Source organism: Pseudophryne corroboree, chromosome 6 (assembly GCF_028390025.1).
Source record: "Pseudophryne corroboree isolate aPseCor3 chromosome 6, aPseCor3.hap2, whole genome shotgun sequence".
In the NCBI taxonomy this organism is placed as follows: Eukaryota; Metazoa; Chordata; class Amphibia; order Anura; family Myobatrachidae; genus Pseudophryne; species Pseudophryne corroboree.
Genome location: NC_086449.1, coordinates 826,791,782 through 826,817,082, shown reverse-complemented (window position 1 = coordinate 826,817,082; position 25,301 = coordinate 826,791,782). Strand labels below are relative to the sequence as shown.

Sequence of the window (25,301 nt, the reverse complement as noted above, 5' to 3'; positions counted from 1 at the left end):
GGATTAGAGGGCCCGTCCGCCCAGAGACCGTACCCAGGATTAGAGGGCCCGTCCGCCCGGCTGCATAGAAGGTAAATTCTCAAGCTCCAGATGAGACTCATTTCCTGAGGTATCTGTTGTGTGCAGATCCTGGGCCTGTCGCTCTGCAGCCTGCCCTCCCCGTACCTTGTGCCTCACCCCCAATGTCAGATAACAGCGCACTGCTATATATGTTACTCTGTATTTCTCTGACGTCCTAGTGGATGCTGGGAACTCCGAAAGGACCATGGGGAATAGCGGCTCCGCAGGAGACTGGGCACAACTAAAGAAAGCTTTTAGGTCACCTGGTGTGCACTGGCTCCTCCCACTATGACCCTCCTCCAAGCCTCAGTTAGATTTCTGTGCCCGGCCGAGCTGGATGCACACTAGGGGCTCTCCTGAGCTTCTAGAAAGAAAGTATAATTAGGTTTTTTATTTTACAGTGAGACCTGCTGGCAACAGGCTCACTGCAGCGAGGGACTAAGGGGAGAAGAAGCGAACCTACCTGCTTGCAGCTAGCTTGGGCTTCTTAGGCTACTGGACACCATTAGCTCCAGAGGGATCGACCGCATGGAACTGGCCTTGGTGTTCGGTCCCGGAGCCGCGCCGCCGTCCCCCTTACAGAGCCAGAAGCAAGAAGAGGTCCGGAAAATCGTCGGCAGAAGACATCAGTTTTCACCAAGGTAGCGCACAGCACTGCAGCTGTGCGCCATTGCTCCTCGTTCACACTTCACACTCCGGTCACTGAGGGTGCAGGGCGCTAGGGGGGGGCGCCCTGAGCAGCAATAAAAACACCTTGGCTGGCAAAAATACCACAATATATAGCCCCAGAGGCTATATATGTGATAATTACCCCTGCCAGAATCCATAAAAAAGCGGGAGAATAGTCCGCGAAAAAGGGGTGGAGCTATCTCCTTCAGCACACTGGCGCCATTTCTCCCTCACAGCTCCGCTGGAAGGAAGCTCCCTGGCTCTCCCCTGCAGTCTACACTACAGAAAAGGGTAAAAAAGAGAGGGGGGGCACTAAATTTAGGCGCAGTATATATAACAGCAGCTATAGGGGACATAATTCAGTTAGTCCCTGCATTATATAGCGCTCTGGTGTGTGCTGGCATACTCTCACTCTGTCTCCCCAAAGGGCTTTTGTGGGTCCTGTCCTCTGTTAGAGCATTCCCTGTGTGTGTGCGGTGTGTCGGTACGGCTGTGTCGACATGTTTGATGAGGATAATGATGTGGAGGCGGAGCAGATGCCTATAGAAGGGATGTCACCCCCTGCGGGGCAGACACCTGAGTGGATGGACTTATGGAAGGAATTGCGTGCACGTGTCGACTCCTTACACAAAAATTTTTACGACATGCCAAATGCGGGACAGCCGGCTTCTCAGCTCGTGCCTGTCCAGGCGTCTCAAAGGCCATCGGGGGCTCTAAAACGCCCGCTACCTCAGATGGCAGACGCGGATGTCGACACGGATACTGACGCCAGTGTCGACGACGATGAGTCTAGTCTAATGTCCACTAAGGCCATTCGTTGCATGATTGAAGCAATGAAAGAGGTGTTACAAATTTCTGATATAAACCCAGGTACCACTAAAAAGGGTATTATGTTTGGGGAGAAAAAACTACCCGTAGTTTTTCCCCCATCAGAAGAATTAAATGAAGTGTGTGAAGAAGCGTGGGCTTTCCCTGATAAAAGATTGGTAATCTCTAAAGTTACTAATGGCGTTCCCTTTCCCGCCAGAGGATAGGTCACGTTGGGAGACACCCCCTAGGGTGGATAAAGCGCTCACACGTTTGTCTAAAAAGGTGGCACTGCCGTCTCCGGATACGGCCGCCCTCAAGGAACCTGCTGATAGAAAGCAGGAGGCTATCCTGAAGTCTGTATATACACACTCAGGCATTATACTTAGACCTGCTATTGCGTCAGCATGGATGTGCAGTGCTGCCGCTGCGTGGTCAGATTCCCTGTCAGAAAATATTGACACCCTAGACAGGGACACTATTCTCCTAACCATAGAGCATATAAAAGACTCAGTCTTATACATGAGAGATGCACAGAGGGAGATCTGCTGGCTGGCATCTAAAATAAGTGCATTGTCCATTTCTGCTAGGAGAGGCTTATGGACTCGCCAGTGGACGGGGGATGCAGATTCAAAAAGGCACATGGAAGTTTTGCCGTATAAGGGTGAGGAGTTATTTGGGGATGGTCTCTCGGACCTAGTTTCCACAGCAACTGCTGGGAAGTCAGCATTTTTACCCCATGTTCCCTCACAGCCTAAAAAGGTGCCGTTTTATCAGGTACAGTCCTTTCGGACTCAGAAAAACAGGCGTGGAAAAGGCGGGTCCTTTCTGTCCAGAGGCAGAGGTAGGGGAAAAAGGCTGCAACAAACAGCAGGTTCCCAGGAGCAAAAGTCCTCCCCCGCTTCTTCCAAGTCCGCCGCATGACGGTGGGGCTCCACAGGCGGAGCCAGGTACGGTGGGGGGCCGCCTCAAAAATTTCAGCGATCAGTGGGCTCGCTCACAGGTATATCCCTGGATCCTGCAAATAGTATCTCAAGGGTACAAACTGGAATTCGAGGTGTCTCCACCCCACCGGTTCCTAAAATCTGCCTTGCCGATTACTCCTTCAGACAGGGAGGCTGTGCTAGCGGCAATTCACAAGCTGTATTCCCAGCAGGTGATAATCAAGGTGCCCCTACTTCAACAAGGACGGGGTTACTATTCCACACTGTTTGTGGTACCGAAACCGGACGGTTCGGTGAGACCCATTTTAAATTTGAAATCCTTGAACACATACATAAAAAAATTCAAGTTCAAGATGGAATCGCTCAGGGCGGTTATTGCAAGCCTGGACGAGGGGGATTACATGGTATCCCTGGACATCAAGGATGCTTACCTGCATGTCCCCATTTACCATCCTCACCAGGAGTACCTCAGATTTGTGGTACAGAATTGCCATTACCAATTCCAGACGCTGCCGTTTGGACTCTCCACGGCACCGAGGGTGTTTACCAAGGTAATGGCGGAAATGATGATACTCCTTCGAAGAAAGGGAGTTTTAATTATCCCGTACTTGGACGATCTCCTAATAAAGGCAAGGTCCAAGGAGCAGTTGTTGGTGGGAGTAGCACTATCTCAGGAGGTGCTACACCAGCACGGTTGGATTCTGAATATTCCAAAATCACAGCTGGTTCCGACGACACGTCTACTGTTCCTGGGTATGATTCTGGATACAGTCCAGAAAAAAGTGTTTCTCCCGGAGGAGAAAGCCAAGGAGCTGTCATCTCTAGTCAGAGACCTCCTGAAACCAAAACAGGTATCGGTGCATCACTGCATGCGGGTCCTGGGAAAGATGGTGGCTTCTTACGAAGCAATTCCTTTCGGCAGGTTCCATGCCAGAATCTTTCAGTGGGACCTGTTGGACCAATGGTCCGGATCGCATCTTCAGATGCATCGCCTAATAACCCTGTCTCCAAGAACCAGGGTGTCTCTGCTGTGGTGGCTGCAGAGGGCTCATCTTCTAGAGGGCCGCAGATTCGGCATACAGGACTGGGTCCTGGTGACCACGGATGCCAGCCTGAGAGGCTGGGGGGCAGTCACACAGGGAAGAAACTTCCAAAATCCCTGCTTCTACACCAGCCGGTACTGATCCAGTCAGACAACATCACGGCAGTCGCCCATGTAAATAGACAGGGCGGCACAAGAAGCAGGATGGCGATGGCAGAAGCCACAAGGATTCTCCGATGGGCGGAAAATCACGTACTAGCACTGTCAGCAGTGTTCATTCCGGGAGTGGACAACTGGGAAGCAGACTTTCTCAGCAGGCACGACCTCCACCCGGGAGAGTGGGGACTTCATCCAGAAGTCTTCACGCTGATTGTAAATCGATGGGAACGGCCACAGGTGGACATGATGGCGTCCCGCCTAAACAAAAAACTAGAGAGATATTGCGCCAGGTCAAGGGACCCTCATGTTTATGTGTTCCCTCCTCTGCCTCTCATACCAAGTGTACTGAGAATAATAAGAAAACGAGGAGTAAGAACAATACTCGTGGTTCCGGATTGGCCAAGACGAGCGTGGTACCCGGAACTTCAAGAGATGATCTCAGAGGACCCATGGCCTCTGCCGCTCAGACAGGACCTGCTGCAGCAGGGGCCCTGTCTGTTCCAAGACTTACCGCGGCTGCGTTTGACGGCATGGCGGTTGAACGCCGGATCCTGAAGGAAAAGGGCATTCCGGAGGAAGTCATTCCTACGCTGATTAAAGCCAGGAAAGATGTAACTGCAAAGCATTATCACCGCATATGGCGGAAATATGTTGCTTGGTGTGAGGCCAAAAAGGCCCCAACAGAGGAATTTCAACTAGGTCGATTTCTGCATTTCCTACAAGCAGGAGTGACTATGGGCCTGAAATTAGGCTCCATTAAGGTACAGATCTCGGCTCTGTCGATTTTCTTCCAGAAAGAACCAGCTTCACTACCTGAAGTTCAGACGTTTGTAAAAGGAGTGCTGCATATTCAGCCCCCGTTTGTACCTCCAGTGGCACCTTGGGATCTCAACGTGGTGTTGAGTTTCTTAAAATCACATTGGTTTGAGCCACTTGAAACCGTGGATCTAAAATATCTCACGTGGAAAGTGGTCATGTTATTGGCCTTGGCTTCAGCCAGGCGTGTGTCAGAATTGGCAGCTTTGTCATGTAAAAGCCCTTATCTGATTTTCCATTTGGATAGGGCGGAATTGAGGACTCGTCCCCAGTTTCTCCCTAAGGTGGTATCAGCTTTTCACTTGAACCAACCTATTGTGGTGCCTGCGGCTACTAGGGACTTGGAGGATTCCAAGTTACTGGACGTAGTCAGGGCCTTGAAAATTTATGTTTCCAGGACGGCTAGAGTCAGGAAAACTGACTCGCCATTTATCCTGTATGCACCCAACAAACTGGGTGCTCCTGCTTCTAAGCAGACTATTGCTCGCTGGATTTGTAGCACAATTCAGCTGGCGCATTCTGCGGCTGGACTGCCGCATCCTAAATCAGTAAAAGCCCATTCCACAAGGAAGGTGGGCTCATCTTGGGCGGCTGCCCGAGGGGTCTCGGCTTTACAACTTTGCCGAGCTGCTACTTGGTCAGGGGCAAACACGTTTGCAAAATTCTACAAATTTGATACCCTGGCTGAGGAGGACCTTGAGTTCTCTCATTCGGTGCTGCAGAGTCATCCGCACTCTCCCGCCCGTTTGGGAGCTTTGGTATAATCCCCATGGTCCTTTCGGAGTTCCCAGCATCCACTAGGACGTCAGAGAAAATAAGATTTTACTCACCGGTAAATCTATTTCTCTTAGTCCGTAGTGGATGCTGGGCGCCCATCCCAAGTGCGGATTGTCTGCAATACTTGTACATAGTTATTGTTAACTAAAGGGTTATTGTTGAGCCATCTGTTGAGAGGCTCAGTTGTTTTCATACTGTTAAACTGGGTATAGTATCACGAGTTATACGGTGTGGCTGGTAGGAGTCTTACCCGGGATTCAAAATCCTTCCTTGTTGTTATGTCAGCTCGTCCGGGCACAGTGTCCTAACTGAGGCTTGGAGGAGGGTCATAGTGGGAGGAGCCAGTGCACACCAGGTGACCTAAAAGCTTTCTTTAGTTGTGTCCAGTCTCCTGCGGAGCCGCTATTCCCCATGGTCCTTTCGGAGTTCCCAGCATCCACTACGGACTACGAGAAATAGATTTACCGGTGAGTAAAATCTTATTTTCAGCTGGTTTACAGAGCTCCTGGCGTATCCCCTACACGTGATCTGTCTGGTGGTCACAGGCTGCTGCTCTGTCACTTGGTGCCCACCTTCTGCAGACCTGACCATTATACCTGTGTCATATGGCTATACTGTCATTACTGTAACCCTGACCAGATGTGACGTCCACTGTCACTCTGTGGGCACTGGGGGCAGGTGGCCTGCCTGTCACTCTGTGGGCACTGGGGGCAGGTGGCCTGCCTGTCGCTCTGTGGGCACTGGTGGCGGGTGGCCTGCCTGTCACTCTGTGGGCACTGGGGGCGGGTGGCCTGCCTGTCACTCTGTGGGCACTGGGGGCGGGTGGCCTGCCTGTCGCTCTGTGGGCACTGGGGGCGGGTGGCCTGCCTGTCGCTCTGTGGGCACTGGGGGCGGGTGGCCTGCCTGTGACTCTGTGGGCACTGGGGGCGGGTGGCCTGCCTGTGACTCTGTGGGCACTGGGGGCGGGTGGCCTGCCTGTGTCTCTGGGGGCGGGTGGCCTGCCTGTGACTCTGGGCACTGGGGGCGGGTGGCCTGCCTGTGACTCTGTGGGCACTGGGGGCGGCTGGCCTGCCTGTGACTCTGTGGGCACTGGGGGCGGCTGGCCTGCCTGTGACTCTGTGGGCACTGGGGGCGGGTGGTCTGGCTTATTGCCTTGTGGATACTGGGATGTCTGAGTTACCTGTAGCTGCATGGGGGGTGGGGTGATATGCCTGTTGCTGCACAAGCGCAGGGGGAGGAGTGTATTCTACCTGCCACAGCATGGGTCCTGGAGGGGGGGTTGGGGTGGGGGAGGATGGTCTGCCTGTTGCTGTGTGGGGTGAGCGGTCTGCTGTAGCTTCGTGGGGGGATAGGATAGTCTGCCTGTTGCAGTGTTGGTCCCAGTGGCTGCTTGGGGAGAGGTTGCAACCTGTCTGGGGTGGCGCGGGTAGAGTGGGGGTGTCCTGTCTGTGGTGGCGCGCGGAGAGTGGGGGTGTCCTGTCTGTGGTGGCGCAGGGAGAGTGGGGGTGTCCTGTCTGTGGTGGCGCAGGGAGAGTGGGGGTGTCCTGTCTGTGGTGGCGCAGGGAGAGTGGGGGTGTCCTGTCTGTGGTGGCGCAGGGAGAGTGGGGGTGTCCTGTCTGTGGTGGCGCAGGGAGAGTGGGGGTGTCCTGTCTGTGGTGGCGCAGGGAGAGTGGGGGTGTCCTGTCTGTGGTGGCGCAGGGAGAGTGGGGGTGTCCTGTCTGTGGTGGCGCAGGGAGAGTGGGGGTGTCCTGTCTGTGGTGGCGCAGGGAGAGTGGGGGTGTCCTGTCTGTGGTGGCGCAGGGAGAGTGGGGGTGTCCTGTCTGTGGTGGCGCAGGGAGAGTGGGGGTGTCCTGTCTGTGGTGGCACGGGGGTATGGGGGTGTCCTGTCTGTGGTGGCACGGGGGTATGGGGGTGTCCTGTCTGTGGTGGCACGAGGGAATGGGGGTGTCCTGTCTGTGGTGGCACGAGGGAATGGGGGTGTCCTGTCTGTGGTGGCACGGGGGAATGGGGCTGTCCTGTGTGTGGTGGCGTGGGGCTGTCCTGTGTGTGGTGGCGTGGGGCTGTCCTGTGTGTGGTGGCGTGGGGCTGTCCTGTGTGTGGTGGCGTGGGGCTGGCCTGTGTTTGGTGTGGTGTGGGGCTGGCCTGTGTTTGGTGTGGCGTGGGGCTGTCCTGTGTGTGGTGGCGTGGGGCTGTCCTGTGTGTGGTGGCGTGGGGCTGTCCTGTGTGTGGTGGCGTGGGGCTGTCCTGTGTGGTGGTGGCGTGGGGCTGTCCTGTGTGGTGGCGGCGTGGGGCTGTCCTGTGTGGTGGCACGGGGGAATGGGGGTGTCCTGTCTGTGGTGGCACGGGGGAATGGGGCTGTCCTGTGTGTGGTGGCGTGGGGCTGGCCTGTGTGTGGTGGCGTGGGGCTGGCCTGTGTGTGGTGGTGCGGGGGGAGGGTGCGGCCTGTCTGTGGTGGCGCAGGGGAGTGCGGGTGTTCTGTGGCTATAGGTAAATTCTTGATTTCCCCTCTTGCTCACTGTCGGAGCTTCCTGTGGATACTTATGTTCCGCTCAGACTATATTGACGTTGACCGCAATCGGATACAGAGCCGTCCGGCAGCGCTATCTGGCACAGTACACGGTGGCCTTATAGACAGATTAGCTGTAACTCTGCATGAAGGTGCGGTTATGTATGTTACATGTCATGGGATGGCGTTATAGTGTGGTGATAACATGACACACGCCTGCCATTAGCTGGGTTATAGAACATGCCCTTTTGCTCCTCTCTGGCACAGTCTCCCAGCAGCCCGCTCACACCCGATAATTACCCCCGGCCGTGCCCTGGGTGTGATCTGAGGCACCGGGAGCAGCCCAGGAACCTGCAGCCGCCTCCTGACACGGCTGCTCTCGCTGCTGATTCCCGGCATCACTTTGGCATCACATTGCTGTTTGTTTTTCAGCCGCGTCAAAGCCTAAATAAAACTGGGTCGCTGTGCGCGCCCTTAGTGCTGTGCACGAGCTCCTCGTCCCTGCTAACTCCTGCGCTGGTGCAGATGTGTCAGTGTCTCCTCTCCCTCACTGGAAGCTGCAGCACTCCAGCTGTCTCACTGGGTAAGAGCGCTCTCATTATATGTCATCTATTTATCCAGCCAGCTGGTGGGGGGGAAGCCGGGGGTCTGCTGTAAGTGGGGGGGGGGGTTTAACCCTCTCCTCTCTGTGCACCGTGAGACCTTTGTTAAAGCTCTGTAACTATCTCATAGTGTTGGCGACACTATATCAGGAGATGGTATATTCCTCTATAACAGTGATACAACGTCTCACCCCCTGGTGCCTGGTTATTATTAGTTAGTGCCTTTTATCTTCACTTGTGATATTGGTAATTCCTACACCTGTTACCGTGACAGACGTTGCATATAACCTTGTTCGTGGCTTGGAGAGAGCAAGTTTTGTAGACTGTAAGCTCTTTGGGCAAGGTGAGGCTATGACGCCCTCCTCCTGGCGGGTGATCAGATTGCTGTTAAACTTTAGATACGGACTTGTCTGAATTGTGTTTAAGCGGATGACGGGCAAATCGGCGTTCATTGTCATCATTATATAAGTGTAGCTGACCTTGGTGACGTCTGCACTTTATAGAGCTACCCCCTAACTACTCAGGCAAGCCGCAGACGTTAATGACTCGGTATAACCGTACAGTGATTGTTACACGGTGATTATGTACTGACTGGTTCACTATATATGCATGTCTGTACCCCGGTAGTGAAGGGGTTAATGCTGAGCCGGGAGCGTCCTACGTTCAAGGTGTTAATTCCTTTAGTCTACAAGTGAGGACTGGCAATTTTTGCAGCAAGTCGCTGGTCCTGAAATTCTTTCCGAACCTGTCCCCGGGACAGACCCTGGGAATCCACACAGCCCGGGGACTCTCGTGTAGCGCACGCTGCCTGCGACCGTTTGCTAGTGACAGGACGCCGCCGCAGTTCTGGAGCGCGTCTTCCATCTAAACGCTGCACACTACCTGCTTTCATGACATCATTCTGCGTAATTTTCCCTTTGTTAAACACTAGTGCCTCACTATGACGTGTGCCTCACTATGATGTGTGCACGCTGAGAGGAACCAGTGTTTTCTCTCTTATTAGGTTTAAAAGTTAGAATATCCATGGAACTAATGACACTGCTGAGGCATGAGATGTCTCAGGAGTTGGTGACTACGCTGCCGCTCATCCATGTTGGAAGCAGCCATTTTGTCATCAGAACCAGTATTTATCAGACTTGAGCCTATCCACTCCTGAGGGACCAGGGACTCCATCCTTCCATTCTTGTTAATACTGCTAACAAGATGGCCGCCCCCACCAGCCCATCGCTGCGACAGCAGCACTGTCATGGACGGAATGAATTTGTGGTAGTTTACAGAGAGGACGCTGGGATGTCCCTGCTATGTCAGGCTGTTATAGAGTAAGGCGTCCTCAGTCTGTACACAATGGCCGTCCCACCACAGTCTCTGTGTGCTGTGCATTTATACCATGCACTTCATGACGTTCTCATCCTGGGACTTCCTTAACACCTGGCCTGTATTTGAAGGCTAAATATTAGCATAATTCATATGAAGCTCTTCATTTCCTTTCATGTGTTTTACCAACATGAGCCCAGGGCAGTGAATGAACTCTGAGCCGCTCACGACACAAGGACATGTTATGTAAACAGGGGATCATGCTTTGCTGGTTAATGCCATTTCCTGCCACTGGGGGGCGCTGCCCTGTATCTGGCTGATTGTGATAATCAATGTTTAAATTTGCAGATGTCTGCTGGGAATTACAGCAGATAAGTGCAGAGATCCTGGATTATCAGCAGCTGTGGAGTCTCCCTGTAACGGTGCTGGTCAGATAGATGCGATCCCAGTGCTGCCCGCTCCCTGCGAGCCCGTCTCTGCATATGGCGTGTTATTCTGCAGGGAAAGTAGGGCAGTGCGTGTAGTAGACATGTGGCCGGTTACATAACCAGCGGCCGGGAGCGCCGGAGAGGAGGATATTGCTGTTCTGTGACATTCCTGCATCTAAAGTGGCTTTACAGTCTATAAAACAGATTTCCCAGTCTCCGCACTTATCATAGGGACACGTCCACCCCCTCCCCCCCCATGTGGTATAATAATACACTCGCCCAGAATGTGGTTCCACCCGTATATAATATAATCTCAGCTCTCCTAAACGGACAGGGCTGTATGACAATTGCGCATCATTGTTCTTGTATTTTATTTACTTTAACCAGCCAATCAGCAAGCTGCTCTCACTACTGCTATACGGAATAATAAGTATGCAGGCGGCGGGTCTGCGTGGGAAGCCAGGTACCATTTTGCGTGAGACATTCAGAAATTTTTCTATTGACATTATTATTTTATATGTTGAGATTAGTAGACGAGATGAATGGTTGGTAATAGCTAGAACACCTTGGTACACTCCATCAGAATGACTGAAGCAGCATAGTAGTGGTTAGCATTACTTCTACATAGCACTGGGGTCTTGGGTATTCCGTGTGGAGTTTGTATGTTCCCATGTTTGTGGCTTTCCTCCAGATACTCTGGTTTCCTCCCATAATCCATAAACATAGGTTAATTGGCTCCCAGATTAACCCTAATGGAGTGTATGTAGATGTGGAAGGGAATAGAGATCGGCTGGAACTGATGAAATACTCTGGGAATGTACACTGCTCAAAAAAATAAAGGGAACACTAAAATAACACATCCTAGATCTGAATGAATGAAATATTCTTATTAAATACTTTGTTCTTTACATAGTTGAATGTGCTGACAACAAAATCACACAAAAATTATCAATGGAAATCAAATTTATTAACCCATGGAGGTCTGGATTTGGAGTCACACTCAAAATTAAAGTGGAAAAACACACTACAGGCTGATCCAACTTTGATGTAATGTCCTTAAAACAAGTCAAAATGAGGCTCAGTAGTGTGTGTGGCCTCCACGTGCCTGTATGACCTCCCTACAACGTTTGGGCATGCTCCTGATGAGGTGGCGGATGGTCTCCTGAGGGATCTCCTCCCAGACCTGGACTAAAGTATCTGCCAACTCCTGGACAGTCTGTGGTGCAATGTGGCGTTGGTGGATGGAGCGAGACATGATGTCCCAGATGTGCTCAATTGGATTCAGGTCTGGGGAACGGGCGGGCCAGTCAATAGCATCAATGCCTTCGTCTTGCAGGAACTGCTGACACACTCCAGCCACATGAGGTCTAGCATTGTCTTGGTCTCACAAGGGGTCTGAGGATCTCATCTCGGTACCTAATGGCAGTCAGGCTACCTCTGGCGGGCACATGGAGGGCTGTGCGGCCCCCCAAAGAAATGCCACCCCACGCCATTACTGACCCACTGCCAAACCGGTCATGCTGGAAGATGTTGCAGGCAGCAGAACGTTCTCCTTGGCGTCTCCAGACTCTGTCACGTCTGTCACATGTGCTCAGTGAGAACCTGCTTTCACCTGTGAAGAGCACAGGGCGCCAGTGGCGAATTTGCCAATTTTGGTGTTCTCTGGCAAATGCCAAATGTCCTGCACGGTGTTGGGCTGTAAGCACAACCCCCACCTGTGGACGTTGGGCCCTCATACCACCCTCATGGAGTCTGTTTCTGATCGTTTGAGTAGACACATGCACATTTGTGGCTTGCTGGAGGTCATTTTGCAGGGCTCTGGCAGTGCTCCTCCTGTTCCTCCTTGCACAAAGGCGGAGGTAACGGTCCTGCTGCTGAGTTGTTGCCCTCCTACGGCCTCCTCCACGTCTCCTGATGTACTGGCCTGTCTCCTGGTAGCGCCTCCATGCTCTGGACACTACGCTGACAGACACAGCAAACCTTCTTGCCACAGCTCGCATTGATGTGCCATCCTGGATGAGCTGCACTAACTGAGCCACTTGGTGGATTGTAGACTCCGTCTCATGCTACCACTAGAGTGAAAGCACCGCCAGCTTTCAAAAGTGACCAAAACATCAGCCAGAAAGCATAGGAGCTGAGTAGTGGGCTGTGGTCACCACCTGCAGAACAACTCCTTTATTGGGGGTGTCTTGCTAATTGCCTACAATTTCCACCTGTTGTCTATTTCATTTGCACAACAGCATGTGAAATTGATTGTCAATCAGTGTTGCTTCCTAAGTGGACAGTTTGATTTCACAGAAGTGTGATTGACTTGGAGTTACATTGTGTTGTTGTTACCTTTATTTTTTTGAGCAGTGTATTTTCCTCTATAAATAACTGTTAATAAATAATAATTGCGGTGCTCTGTTCACATGCATGTAATGCACCAGGCGGATGTTTAGTTTACTTGTTTCATGATCGTCACTAGTTTCTCCCTAATGTTGTACAAGCCAGATGGGGTCTTAGTTTGATTTTTTTTTTTTTTTTTTGTAAGAGAAAAGTGAAAGGAAAATAAATGCGATTTCTGTTTAATTAAACATTAGTCTTTGACACGGAGTGTGATGTCAGAAGGGTGAAGATGTGCGGATGGCTCCCTTGGAATAAGACTGCTCTGCGGAAGGATCAGCTGTTGCAGAGAGTAAAACGTTTATATGTTTAGTGTTCTTACTGTATTATTAATGGTTTTTATTTTGTTATGGTTTGTTACTTGGTGAGAACAGTGGTGTGTCCGACCCAGCACTAACGAGTTAACCAGTCTGTCGTTTGCTGCATAGAATTACTGTTAGTTCCTCCGTCCCTCGGAGATCAAGCGCTGTTCCAGCAGTTACTTACTGCACAGATTCAATCCCTGCCAGCAATGACTGACGCTGAGCGTCTCCGGCACTTTGATCAGTCCCCGAGGTCACTGAGAACACATCTATCCGAACATCTGTTCCCGGGGGGGAAAAAGTCCCATCTCAAATGCGATCCTAGTCCTCACAGCTCAGCATGATAATGCATCCTCTGATCTGATATTCCCCGAAACGCGTTACGTCATGTCCTAGGCTGATCTGTAAGATTAGCGGCATCGACGTTCCTGAGGAACCACCAGTAATTGCTCCATTACTGCAGTACATTATATATATATATATATATATATATATATATATATAGCTAGCGCCTATGCTGGTGACTGTGACACAGTTGTGCTGAACCAGTCCCGGGGTTATAAACACTTATTGCCTATTATTTCCTCGCCACACAGCCGCTGTGACGCGTTTAGCCCTCCAGAATGGCTGCTGGATGTGTCTCTGGGGAGAGGTATCCTAATAAATACAGTAATATCGGGGTTACATCGTGATCTGTATGATCCTAACCTCTCTCGGACTAAGTTCCTGAGTAATCGGCCCCAGACGCTGTGCGCGTTTCGCATGCATGTAGTAATGGTCACTGCTCCTGGCTGTGGGTAATGCATCTGTATTATACAACGCTCTTGGTAATGTAGCCGACACTTGTCGGACTATACAGTCTGTGGTTGCAGACGGCTCAAAGTGCTTTTATTTGGAACCTAATAAATATTAACATTCCGGAATGACGGTGGTGTGTGTGGGGGGACTTAAAATGCAAGAAATGGGAAGTGGTTCACACGTGGGTTTAGATCAGCGAAGCTTTTAAGTGTTTACGGACAATGGCTTATACACTGTGCGTTGTCTTAACCCCTCACACACTGGTGTTGTACGTCTTAATAACTGGTCTGACTCTACACCTGAGGATTCATTTATATTTCTCAGTCTACCCACGCAATGTATGTTCCCATTTTTAATGATACATGAGGAATACAACATTATTATAAAGATCTGCAGATATCCTGGATGTAGGAGCCGCTATCATGCTGCCGCCTTCCCTGCAGACGTGGGGGCAGGCTGCTCTCCCAGCACCGATCAGACACAGTACAGGGGAATGGGAGAGGTTTATGGAGGCTTGTGCCCAGATAAATGCAATGAACAGTGATCTCTGTGATCTCAAAAAGTTTCTGCTTGTTAGTAACCCACCGCAGAGAGGTTCTCCCCCCCCCCCCCCCCCCCCCCCCCCGATACTTAGTTTAGAGTCCTGAATTATTCATACACCAATGTAGCTCAGTACTCAGGACTGACAGACACTGTGTAGAGGTTTGTTATAGCTGGTAGATAATATTTCTCTATGGACAAAGTTCTGCATTATTTTTTTGTTTTTGACAAGATCATAGGATCTCATACTCTGCCAAACAGTTCATGTTTTCCAGGACTCGTCACGGAATCGTACGTGATCTAATTATTGCCACCTGTGGATCTTTTAAAATGTGTCAGTAATGAGTACACCTGTGCACCTGCTGGGTGACCTGGGACTGGGAAATGTCAGTGAGTCATGAGTACACCTGTGCACCTGCTGGGTGCCCTGGGAAATGTGTCAGTGAGGAATGAGTACACCTGTGCACCTGCTGTGTGACCTGGGAAATGTGTCGGTGAGTAATGAGTACACCTGTGCCCCTGCTGTGTGACCTGGGAAATGTCAGTGAGTAATGAGTACACCTGTGCACCTGCTGGGTGACCTGGGAAATGTGTCAGTGCGTAATGAGTACACCTGTGCACCTGCTGGGTGACCTGGGAAATGTCAGTGAGTAATGAGTACACCTGTGCACCTGCTGGGTGACCTGGGAAATGTGTCAGTGCATAATGAGTACACCTGTGCACCTGCTGGGTGACCTGGGAAATGTCAGTGAGTCATGAGTACACCTGTGCCCCTGCTGAGTGACCTGGGAAATGTGTCAGTGAGTACACCTGTGCCCCTGCTGGGTGACCTGGGAAATGTGTCAGTGAGTAATGAGTACACCTGTGCCCCTGCTGGGTGACCTGGGAAATGTGTCAGTTAGTGAGTACACCTGTGCCCCTGCTGGGTGACCTGGGAAATGTGTCAGTGAGTACACCTGTGCCCCTGCTGGGTGACCTGGGAAATGTGTCAGTGAGGAATGAGTACACCTGTGCACCTGCTGGGTGACCTGGGAAATGTCAGTGAGTAATGAGTACACCTGTGTCCCTGCTGGGTGACCTGGGAAATGTCAGTGAGTAATGAGTACACCTGTGCCCCTGCTGAGTGACCTGGGGAATGTGTCAGTGAGTAATGAGTACACCTGTGCCCCTGCTGGATGACCTGGGAAATGTGTCAGTTAGTGAGTACACCTGTGCCCCTGCTGGGTGACCTGGGAAATGTCAGTGAGTAATGAGTACACCTGTGCCCCTGCTGGGTGACCTGGGAAATGTGTCAGTGAGGAATGAGTACACCTGTACACCTGCTGGGTGACCTGGGAAATGTGTCAGTAAGTAATGAGTACACCTGTGCCCCTGCTGGGTGACCTGGGAAATGTGTCAGTGAGTAATGAGTACACCTGTGCACCTGCTGGATGACCTGGGGAATGTGTCAGTTAGTGAGTACACCTGTGCCCCTGCTGGGTGACCTGGGAAATGTGTCAGTGAGTACACCTGTGCCCCTGCTGGGTGACCTGGGAAATGTCAGTGAGTAATGAGTACACCTGTGCCCCTGCTGAGTGACCTGGGGAATGTGTCAGTGAGTAATGAGTACACCTGTGCCCCTGCTGGATGACCTGGGAAATGTGTCAGTTAGTGAGTACACCTGTGCCCCTGCTGGGTGACCTGGGAAATGTCAGTGAGTAATGAGTACACCTGTGCCCCTGCTGGGTGACCTGGGAAATGTGTCAGTGAGGAATGAGTACACCTGTACACCTGCTGGGTGACCTGGGAAATGTGTCAGTAAGTAATGAGTACACCTGTGCACCTGCTGGGTGACCTGGGAAATGTGTCGGTGAGTAATGAGTACACCTGTGCACCTGCTGGGTGACCTGGGAAATGAGTACACCTGTGCCCCTGCTGGGTGACCTGGGAAATGTGTCAGTTAGTGAGTGCACCTGCTGGGTGACCTGGGAAATTTGTCGGTAAGTAATGAGTACACCTGTGCCCCTGCTGGATGACCTGGGAAATGTGTCAGTTAGTGAGTACACCTGTGCCCCTGCTGGGTGACCTGGGAAATGTGTCAGTGAGGAATGAGTACACCTGTACACCTGCTGGGTGACCTGGGAAATGTGTCCGTAAGTAATGAGTACACCTGTGCCCCTGCTGGATGACCTGGGAAATGTGTCAGTTAGTGAGTACACCTGTGTCCCTGCTGGGTGACCTGGGAAATGTCAGTGAGTCATGAGTACACCTGTACACCTGCTGGGTGACCTGGGAAATGTGTCAGTAAGTAATGAGTACACCTGTGCCCCTGCTAGGTCACTAGGGAAACATGAGCTGTTTGGGGTCCTGAGGACTGAGTTTGAGATCCTGTGGACTAGAGCGTCCTGATTACTATTTCAATATAAAGTTTGTCTCGTGCCGCTGACAGTGTCTTTGGTCTGTTTCCCAGGGCACCGTCTTCAGCCTGGAAACTGAGGAGGAAGATGTACAAGGACTAATCGCTGAGGACAGTAACGACATCTACATCCTGACCAGCGATAACTCTGAACAGGTGAGCCCGCCGGAGAGCCTGGCGGTCTCCTCTTCCTGGCACACAGAGAGCCTGCCCACCTCCCTGGGGCCCGAGTCCTGGCAGCAGGTGGCCATGGATCCAGAAGAGCTGAAGAGCTTGGACAGCAACGGTGGCGGTGAAGAGCGGAGCGAGAACAACTCTTCCAACTCTGACATAGTCCACGTGGAGAAGGAGGAGATAGCGGAGGTCATCGAGGAGGCGGCCGGGGTGGAGCAGAGATTTGAGCAGGAAGAAGAGGAAGATGTTGAGGATGAGGAGAGGGAAATCTTGATGGTTCCTTCTGCTGCAACTGCGGCACTCGGCGCTACGTCACCTCCGACGCTAGAGGAGGAAGAGCTGAAAATCCCCCCTCCCACGGTCACACAGCCAGAGCTCCCAAATGTGGACATAGCTATAAAGGGAGTTTTGGGAAAGGGACCTCCAAGTCCCCCAGAGGAACCTAAAGAAGAGTTCCAGGTTACTCCTACCTCGGAGGCAGAGAAAGTGGAATCTCCCATTGTGTCTCTGCTCCCTCAGCAAACCAGAACAGGGGAAGAGAAACCGGTCTTCCTCCCCGAGGGCAAATCCATCCTGCTGTATGGGGGAGCGGCGGCGGTCGCCATTTTGGCCGTGGCGGTGGGAATGGTGATGGCGCTGAGAAAGAAATAGCAAAAATACTACAGTGAATTTGCTTCCCTCCCCCCCCGTCTAATACAAATCTATGATCAATTTCCTCTTGTGCATCTGTCACTCGTACCCCAGCCAGTAAGAAAAGCAAATCTTGTAACAAACAGAGGGGGGCGCTCTCTTGCACAGACCTTCCGATTTGCATTGGGAACCGGTGTGTGAGCTCTCTGCTGCTAATAATCCAGTTTCACTGTGCTGTACGCCGCCATTAGATCGCCATAAAGTCATGGCAATCTAATCTTATATTGATAGCGGCCATTTTAAATACCAAAAAAATAAAATAAAGAACAGAGTTGGGGATAAGTAGATTTGGGCCTGTGGAAATCTAGTTGGCGCTGCCTCGGGGAAATGCGTTACACTCTAGTCAGTGCCCGTTTAGTACATAGTAAAATTTTAATTTTCTCTAAAAGTTTTCCTTCTGCCAAAACTTTAAGCCGGGAATACGGTGAGGGCAGGACAAGGCCCAACGCCCCCTCTGGCTGTAGCGTCACCGCGAGGACCGCTAGATGTGAGCGGCCTTTGAGGTGAGGTCTTTAGTGTAGTTCAGAGAGATTAGGACCATTTAGTTTCTTGTTATAAAATGGGCGAGTAAGCCTCAGCCCTTTTTTTTATTTTCTTAAAACTTTGGGGAGGAATGGAGAATTTCCCAGACCCTTGCGGAGATTTCCGGAGTACATGGCGCGTCACCCATGGCTGCGGCGGGAGAAGATGGAGTCTCGCCATTACACGGGCGGGCGGGGAGGCGCCGTTGCTGCATCACAAAGATACATTTTATTTTTAAGAGGAAAGAGCACTTATTTTATTGCAGTTACTCTCCTGTATATTGTAGTGTATTAAAGCAGGAACATGAAACCTCCTCTGGCCTCAGGACCCTTTTGTTGTATCTGACGTTGGTCTCCGTAGCCCCCGGACCTGTCTAAGGGGCAGTTTTCCAGGTTGTGAATCCCGCATTGTTCATTATAGATCTATATTTTATATGAATTTTTTTCACGCTGGAAATGGATAAAAATACTAATGATGAAACACTTTGCGTCACCTTTTCCTGTCCTTTAATGTAACTTGCGCTCTGCACTGCCATTACTGCCTGTACGGTTCCGCCAGTGACACGCGTGTGAGGTACAGACACACACGTGACTTCGTTACGTCATCCCAGAACACTCACGTAGGCACCTGGCTGTGAGGATCGCTTCTTGCGAGACGCCCTAGGATATACCGCCACCTACTGTAATACGCTCAGTATCTTTTTATCATTACACTATGTAGGGTGTACGCCATTGTTTATAATTTACAAGCTTCCATTTTGAACCAAGCAAGTTGCGTTTATGAGGTGACCCTCACACCCGGGTGCGTTTACCATTCTGGAACACTCACCGTGACTCAACGACGCCACTACTCTCCACATATAGGGCATACATTACAGCACTCACTTGTACACACTCTTGTTCTTCCAGACCTCACGTATCCCGCACTGTTACCTATTGGGAAATGCCACGCCTTGGTCATGTGACCTCACAACCCATTACAGCATCATCCCGCTGCTAGACTGCTCTGGGCTGTGCCCCCCCCCCCCCCCCCCCCCCCCAACTGGCATTCAGCCTGTCACTTCTTCAGGGATTACTGAGGGATGAGGCACAAAGTACCTCATGATGTCTCTACGAGTTGGCTCTATTGGTATGAGTAGCTATGCAGCCAACAAAATGGTTGCCTCCGCTGTGTACGTGAGGAGTCCGCATGCTCTCACAAAATGGTGGCTGTGACAGGTCTGAATCTGACAATCTGAAGTCACTGGGTCATGTTATTTGCATGGAAATTACTATGTAGGGTCCATTTGCGCCCCCAGGCTGTCACGCAGTGATGTCGGGGTTCATGTAGACTCGGATCAGTCATGGATGAAATGTGAGAAATGGACCTGACTTTATAAATAAGTGGATTATTCCCCCATCATGTCTCTGTGTCTTTATTTTCTTGGACATTTTTATGTAACTGAAAGATATCACTTTATATCGGCGATTTGTCTGCGCGCCAGCGACAGGAGAGGCGGAGTTCATTGTCACTGGGAAGTCTGCCGCGGTATCCGGACTCTGGGTTGACACCCATTAGGTCAATACCCATTGGTTGACAGTGAATAGGTCGACACTAGAAATAGGTTGACACGAGCATTAGGTCGACACAAGTGGTTCTCTTTTTTTTTTTTTTTCTTTGGAACTTTTTCATACTTTATGATCCACCTGGACTAAGATTGGGAACGGTAACCTGTGTCGAGCGCAGCGAGGCACCTTGCCCGAAGCATGGCGAGCGAAGCGGTGCATTAAGTGGGGTTCCCAGTCACTTTACGAAGAAAACGACACCAAAAAAACATGAAAAACTCATGTCGACTTTTTTTTCACGTTGACCTTGTTTATGTTGACCTAATGGCTGTGTCGACACTGAGTCCCATACACGCCTGCTGCATGCACTGTGCGGTGGCAGGCGATAAGATTTTACTTACCGGTAAATCTATTTCTCGTAGTCCTTAGTGGATGCTGGGGACTTCGTAAGGACCATGGGGAATAGACGGGCTCCGCAGGAGACATGGGCACTTTAAGAAAGAATTTGGATACTGGTGTGCACTGGCTCCTCCCTCTATGCCCCTCCTCCAGACCTCAGTTAAGGAAACTGTGCCCGGAAGAGCTGACAGTACAAGGAAAGGATTTTGGTAATCCAGGGCAAGACTCATACCAGTCACACCAATCACACCATATAACTTGTGATAACTTTACCCAGTTAACAGTATGAACAACAACAGAGCATCAGATCAACCCTGATGCAACTATAACATAACCCACTACGGACTACGAGAAATAGATTTACCGGTAAGTAAAATCTTATTTTCTCTAACGTCCTAGTGGATGCTGGGGACTCCGTAAGGACCATGGGGATTATACCAAAGCTCCCAAACGGGCGGGAGAGTGCGGATGACTCTGCAGCACCGAATGAGCAAACACAAGGTCCTCCTCAGCCAGGGTATCAAACTTGTAGAACTTTGCAAAAGTGTTTGAACCTGACCAAGTAGCCGCTCGGCACAGCTGTAATGCCGAGACCCTCGGGCAGCCGCCCAAGAAGAGCCCACCTTCCTAGTGGAATGGGCCTTAACTGATTTTGGCAGCGGCAATCCAGCCGCAGAATGAGCCTGCTGAATCATGTTACAGATCCAGCGAGCAATAGTTTGCTTTGAAGCAGGCGCACCCAGCTTGTTGGAAGCATACAGGATAAACAAAGAGTCTGTTTTCCTGACTCTAGCCGTTCTGGCTACATAAGCCTTCAAAGCCCTGACCACATCAAGCAACTCTGAATCCTCCAAGTCAGTAGTAGCCACAGGCACCACAATAGGTTGGTTTATATGAAAAGATGAAACCACTTTTGGCAGGAATTGTGGACGGGTCCGCAACTCTGCTCTATCCGCATGGTTCAAACCAGTGGGATTTCAGGAAACTCAACACCACGTTAAGATCCCAAGGTGCCATTGGAGGCACAAAAGGGGGCTGAATATGCAGCACTCCCTTTACAAACGTCTGAACTTCAGGTAGAGAAGTCAACTCCTTTTGAAAGAAAATGGATAGGGCCGAAATCTGGACCTTAATGGAACCCAATTTTAGGCCCAAAGTCACTCCTGACTGTAGGAAATGAAGGAAACGGCCCAGCTGGAATTCCTCCGTAGGGGCATTCCTGGACTCACATCAAGCAACATATTTTCGCCATATACGGTGATAATGTTGAGCTGTCACGTCCTTCCTAGCCTTTATCAGCGTAGGAATGGCCTCATCCAGAATGCCTTTCTCCGCTAGGATCCGGCGTTCAACTGCCATGCCGTCAAACGCAGCCGCGGTAAGTCTTGGAACAGACAGGGCCCTTGTTGCAACAAGTCCTGTCTTAGAGGAAGAGGCCACGGGTCCTCTGTGAGCATTTCTTGCAGATCTGGATACCAAGTCCTTCGTGGCCAATCTGGAACAATGAGTATCGTTCTCACTCCTCTTTCTCTGACGTCCTAGTGGATGCTGGGAACTCCGTAAGGACCATGGGGGATAGCGGCTCCGCAGGAGACTGGGCACAAAAAGTAAAAGCTTTAGACTAGCTGGTGTGCACTGGCTCCTCCCCCTATGACCCTCCTCCAAGCCTCAGTTAGATTTTTGTGCCCGAACGAGAAGGGTGCAAGCTAGGTGGCTCTCCTGAGCTGCTTAGAAGTAAAAGTTTAAACAGGTTTTTTATTTTCAGTGAGTCCTGCTGGCAACAGGCTCACTGCATCGTGGGACTAAGGGGAGAAGAAGCGAACTCACCTGACTGCAGAGTGGATTGGGCTTCTTGGCTACTGGACATTAGCTCCAGAGGGACGATCACAGGTTCAGCCTGGATGGGTCCCGGAGCCGCGCCGCCGGCCCCCTTACAGAGCCAGAAGAGCGAAGAGGTCCGGAGAAAGCGGCGGCAGAAGACGTTCCTGTCTTCAAATAAGGTAGCGCACAGCACTGCAGCTGTGCGCCATTGCTCTCAGCACACTTCACACTCCGGTCACTGAGGGTGCAGGGCGCTGGGGGGGAGCGCCCTGAGACGCAATAAAAATGATATAAAAACCTTATATGGCTAAAAAAAATGCATCTCACATAGCTCCTGGGCTATATGGATGCATTTATCCCCTGTGAGTTTCCTGGAAAAAAGCGGGAGAAAAGGCCGCCGTGAAGGGGGCGGAGCCTTTCTCCTCAGCACACAAGCGCCATTTTATTTCACAGCTCCGCTGGAAGGACGGCTCCCTGACTCTCCCCTGCAGTCCTGCACTACAGAAACAGGGTAAAACAGAGAGGGGGGCACTATTGGCAGCTAATATATAAATACAGCAGCTATAACAGGGAGTAACACTTATATAAGGTTATCCCTGTATATATATATAGCGCTCTGGTGTGTGCTGGCAAACTCTCCCTCTGTCTCCCCAAAGGGCTAGTGGGGTCCTGTCCTCTATCAGAGCATTCCCTGTGTGTGTGCTGGGTGTCGGTACGATTGTGTCGACATGTATGAGGAGGAAAATGATGTGGAAGCAGAGCAATTGCCTGTGTTAGTGATGTCACCCCCTAGGGAGTCGACACCTGACTGGATGGTAGTAATTAAAGAATTACGTGACAATGTCAGCACTTTGCAAAAAACTGTTGACGACATGAGACAGCCGACAAATCAATTAGTGCCTGTTCAGGCGTCTCAGACACCGTCAGGGGCGCTAAAACGCCCGTTACCTCAGATGGTCGACACAGACCCTGACACGGATACTGAATCCAGTGTCGACGGTGACGAGACAAACGTAATGTCCAGTAGGGCCACACGTTACATGATCACGGCAATGAAGGAGGCATTGAACATTTCTGACACTACAAGTACCACAAAAAAGGGTATTATGTGGGGTGTGAAAAAACTACCAGTGGCTTTTCCTGAGTCAGATAAATTAAATGAGGTGTGTGATAAAGCGTGGGTTTCCCCCGATAAAAAACTGCTGATTTCTAATAAATTATTGGCACTATACCCTTTCCCGCCAGAGGTTAGGGCGCGCTGGGAAACACCCCCTAGGGTGGACAAGGCGCTCACACGTTTATCCAAACAAGTGGCGTTACCGTCTCCTGATACGGCCGCCCTCAAGGATCCAGCTGATAGGAGGCTGGAAAATACTCTAAAAAGTATATACACACATACTGGTGTTATACTGCGACCAGCAATCGCCTCAGCCTGGATGTGCAGTGCTGGGGTGGCTTGGTCGGATTCCCTGACTGAAAATATTGATACCCTGGATAGGGACAGTATTTTATTGACTATAGAGCAATTAAAGGATGCGTTCCTTTATATGCGAGATGCACAGAGAGATATCTGCACTCTGGCATCAAGAGTAAGTGCGATGTCCATATCTGCCAGAAGAAGTCTATGGACACGACAGTGGTCAGGCGATGCGGATTCCAAACGGCATATGGAAGTATTGCCGTATAAAGGAGAGGAATTATTTGGGGTCGGTCTATCGGATTTGGTAGCCACGGCAACAGCCGGGAAGTCCACCTTTTTACCTCAAGTCCCCTCCCAACAGAAAAAGCCGCAGTCTTTTCAGCCGCAGTCCTTTCGTTCCTATAAGAACAAGCGAGCAAAAGGACATTCATATTTGCCCCGAGGCAAAGGAAAGGGTAAGAGACTGCACCAAGCAGCCCCTTCCCAGGAGCAGAAGTCCTCCCCGGCTTCTGCAAAGGCCTCAGCATGACGCTGGGACCTTACAAGCGGACTCAGGGGCGGTGGGGGGTCGCCTCAAGAATTTCAGCGCACAGTGGGCTCACTCGCAGGTGGACCCCTGGATCCTGCAGGTAGTATCTCAGGGTTACAGGTTGGAATTCGAGAGGTCTCCCCCTCGCCGGTTCCTAAAGTCTGCTTTGCCAACGTCTCCCTCCGACAGGGCGACGGTATTGGAAGCCATTCACAAGCTGTATTCTCAGCAGGTGATAGTCAAGGTACCCCTTCTACAACAGGGAAAGGGGTATTACTCCACGCTATTTGTGGTACCGAAGCCGGACGGCTCGGTAAGACCTATTCTAAATCTGAAATCTCTGAACCTGTACATACAAAAATTCAAGTTCAAGATGGAGTCACTCAGAGCAGTGATAGCGAATCTGGAAGAGGGGGATTTTATGGTGTCCTTGGACATCAAGGATGCTTACCTTCATGTCCCAATTTGCCCTTCACACCAAGGGTACCTCAGGTTCGTGGTACAAAACTGTCATTATCAGTTTCAGACGCTGCCGTTTGGATTGTCCACGGCACCCCGGGTCTTTACCAAGGTAATGGCCGAAATGATGATTCTTCTTCGAAGAGAAGGCGTATTAATTATCCCTTACTTGGACGATCTCCTGATAAGGGCAAGATCCAGAGAACAGCTGGAGGTCGGAGTAGCACTAACTCAAGTAGTGCTCCAACAGCACGGGTGGATTCTGAATTTTCCAAAATCCCAACTGATCCCGACGACACGTCTGCTGTTCCTAGGGATGATTCTGGACACTGTTCAGAAAAAGGTATTTCTTCCGGAGGAGAAAGCCAGGGAGTTATCCGAACTAGTCAGGAACCTCCTAAAACCAGGGACAGTGTCTGTGCATCAATGCACAAGAGTCCTGGGAAAAATGGTGGCTTCTTACGAAGCGATTCCATTCGGCAGATTCCATGCACGAATTTTTCAGTGGGATCTGATAGACAAATGGTCCGGATCGCATCTGCAGATGCATCAGCGGATAAAATTGTCGACAAGGACAAGGGTCTCTCTGCTATGGTGGTTGCAGAGTACTCATCTGTTAGAGGGCCGCAGATTCGGCATACAGAACTGGGTCCTAGTGACCACGGATGCCAGCCTGAGAGGCTGGGGAGCGGTCACACGAGGAAGAAACTTCCAGGGCGTGTGGTCAAGCCTGGAAACGTCTCTTCACATAAATATACTGGAGCTAAGAGCAATCTACAATGTCCTAAGCCTGGCAAAACCTCTGCTTCAGGGTCAGCCGGTGTTGATCCAGTCGGACAACATCACGGCAGTCGCCCACGTAAACAGACAGGGCGGCACAAGAAGCAGGAGGGCAATGGCAGAAGCTGCAAGGATTCTTCGCTGGGCGGAAAATCATGTGATAGCACTGTCAGCAGTGTTCATTCCGGGAGTGGACAACTGGGAAGCAGACTTCCTCAGCAGACACGATCTTCACCCGGGAGAGTGGGGACTTCATCCAGAAGTCTTCCACATGATTGTGGTCCATTGGGAAAGACCAATGGTGGACATGATGGCGTCCCGCCTCAACAAAAAACTGGACAGGTATTGCGCCAGGTCAAGAGACCCTCAGGCAATAGCTGTGGACGCTCTGGTAACACCATGGGTGTACCAGTCAGTGT

General features: G+C 51.0%; 1 protein-coding gene across 2 annotated transcripts in view; it reads left to right on the top strand.

Moving 5' to 3' along the window:
• The window catches only part of BCL2L13 (BCL2 like 13), a 55,177-nt gene extending 36,934 nt beyond the window's left edge, over positions 1–18,243 (top strand). For both annotated transcript variants that reach the window (XM_063929313.1, XM_063929312.1), the window contains one exon: positions 16,599–18,243. In XM_063929313.1, coding sequence (XP_063785383.1) covers positions 16,599–17,369 — 771 coding nt within the window. In that variant the 3' untranslated portion in view covers positions 17,370–18,243. The remainder of the gene's footprint in view (positions 1–16,598) is intronic.
• The last annotated feature ends 7,058 nt before the right edge of the window (positions 18,244–25,301 follow it).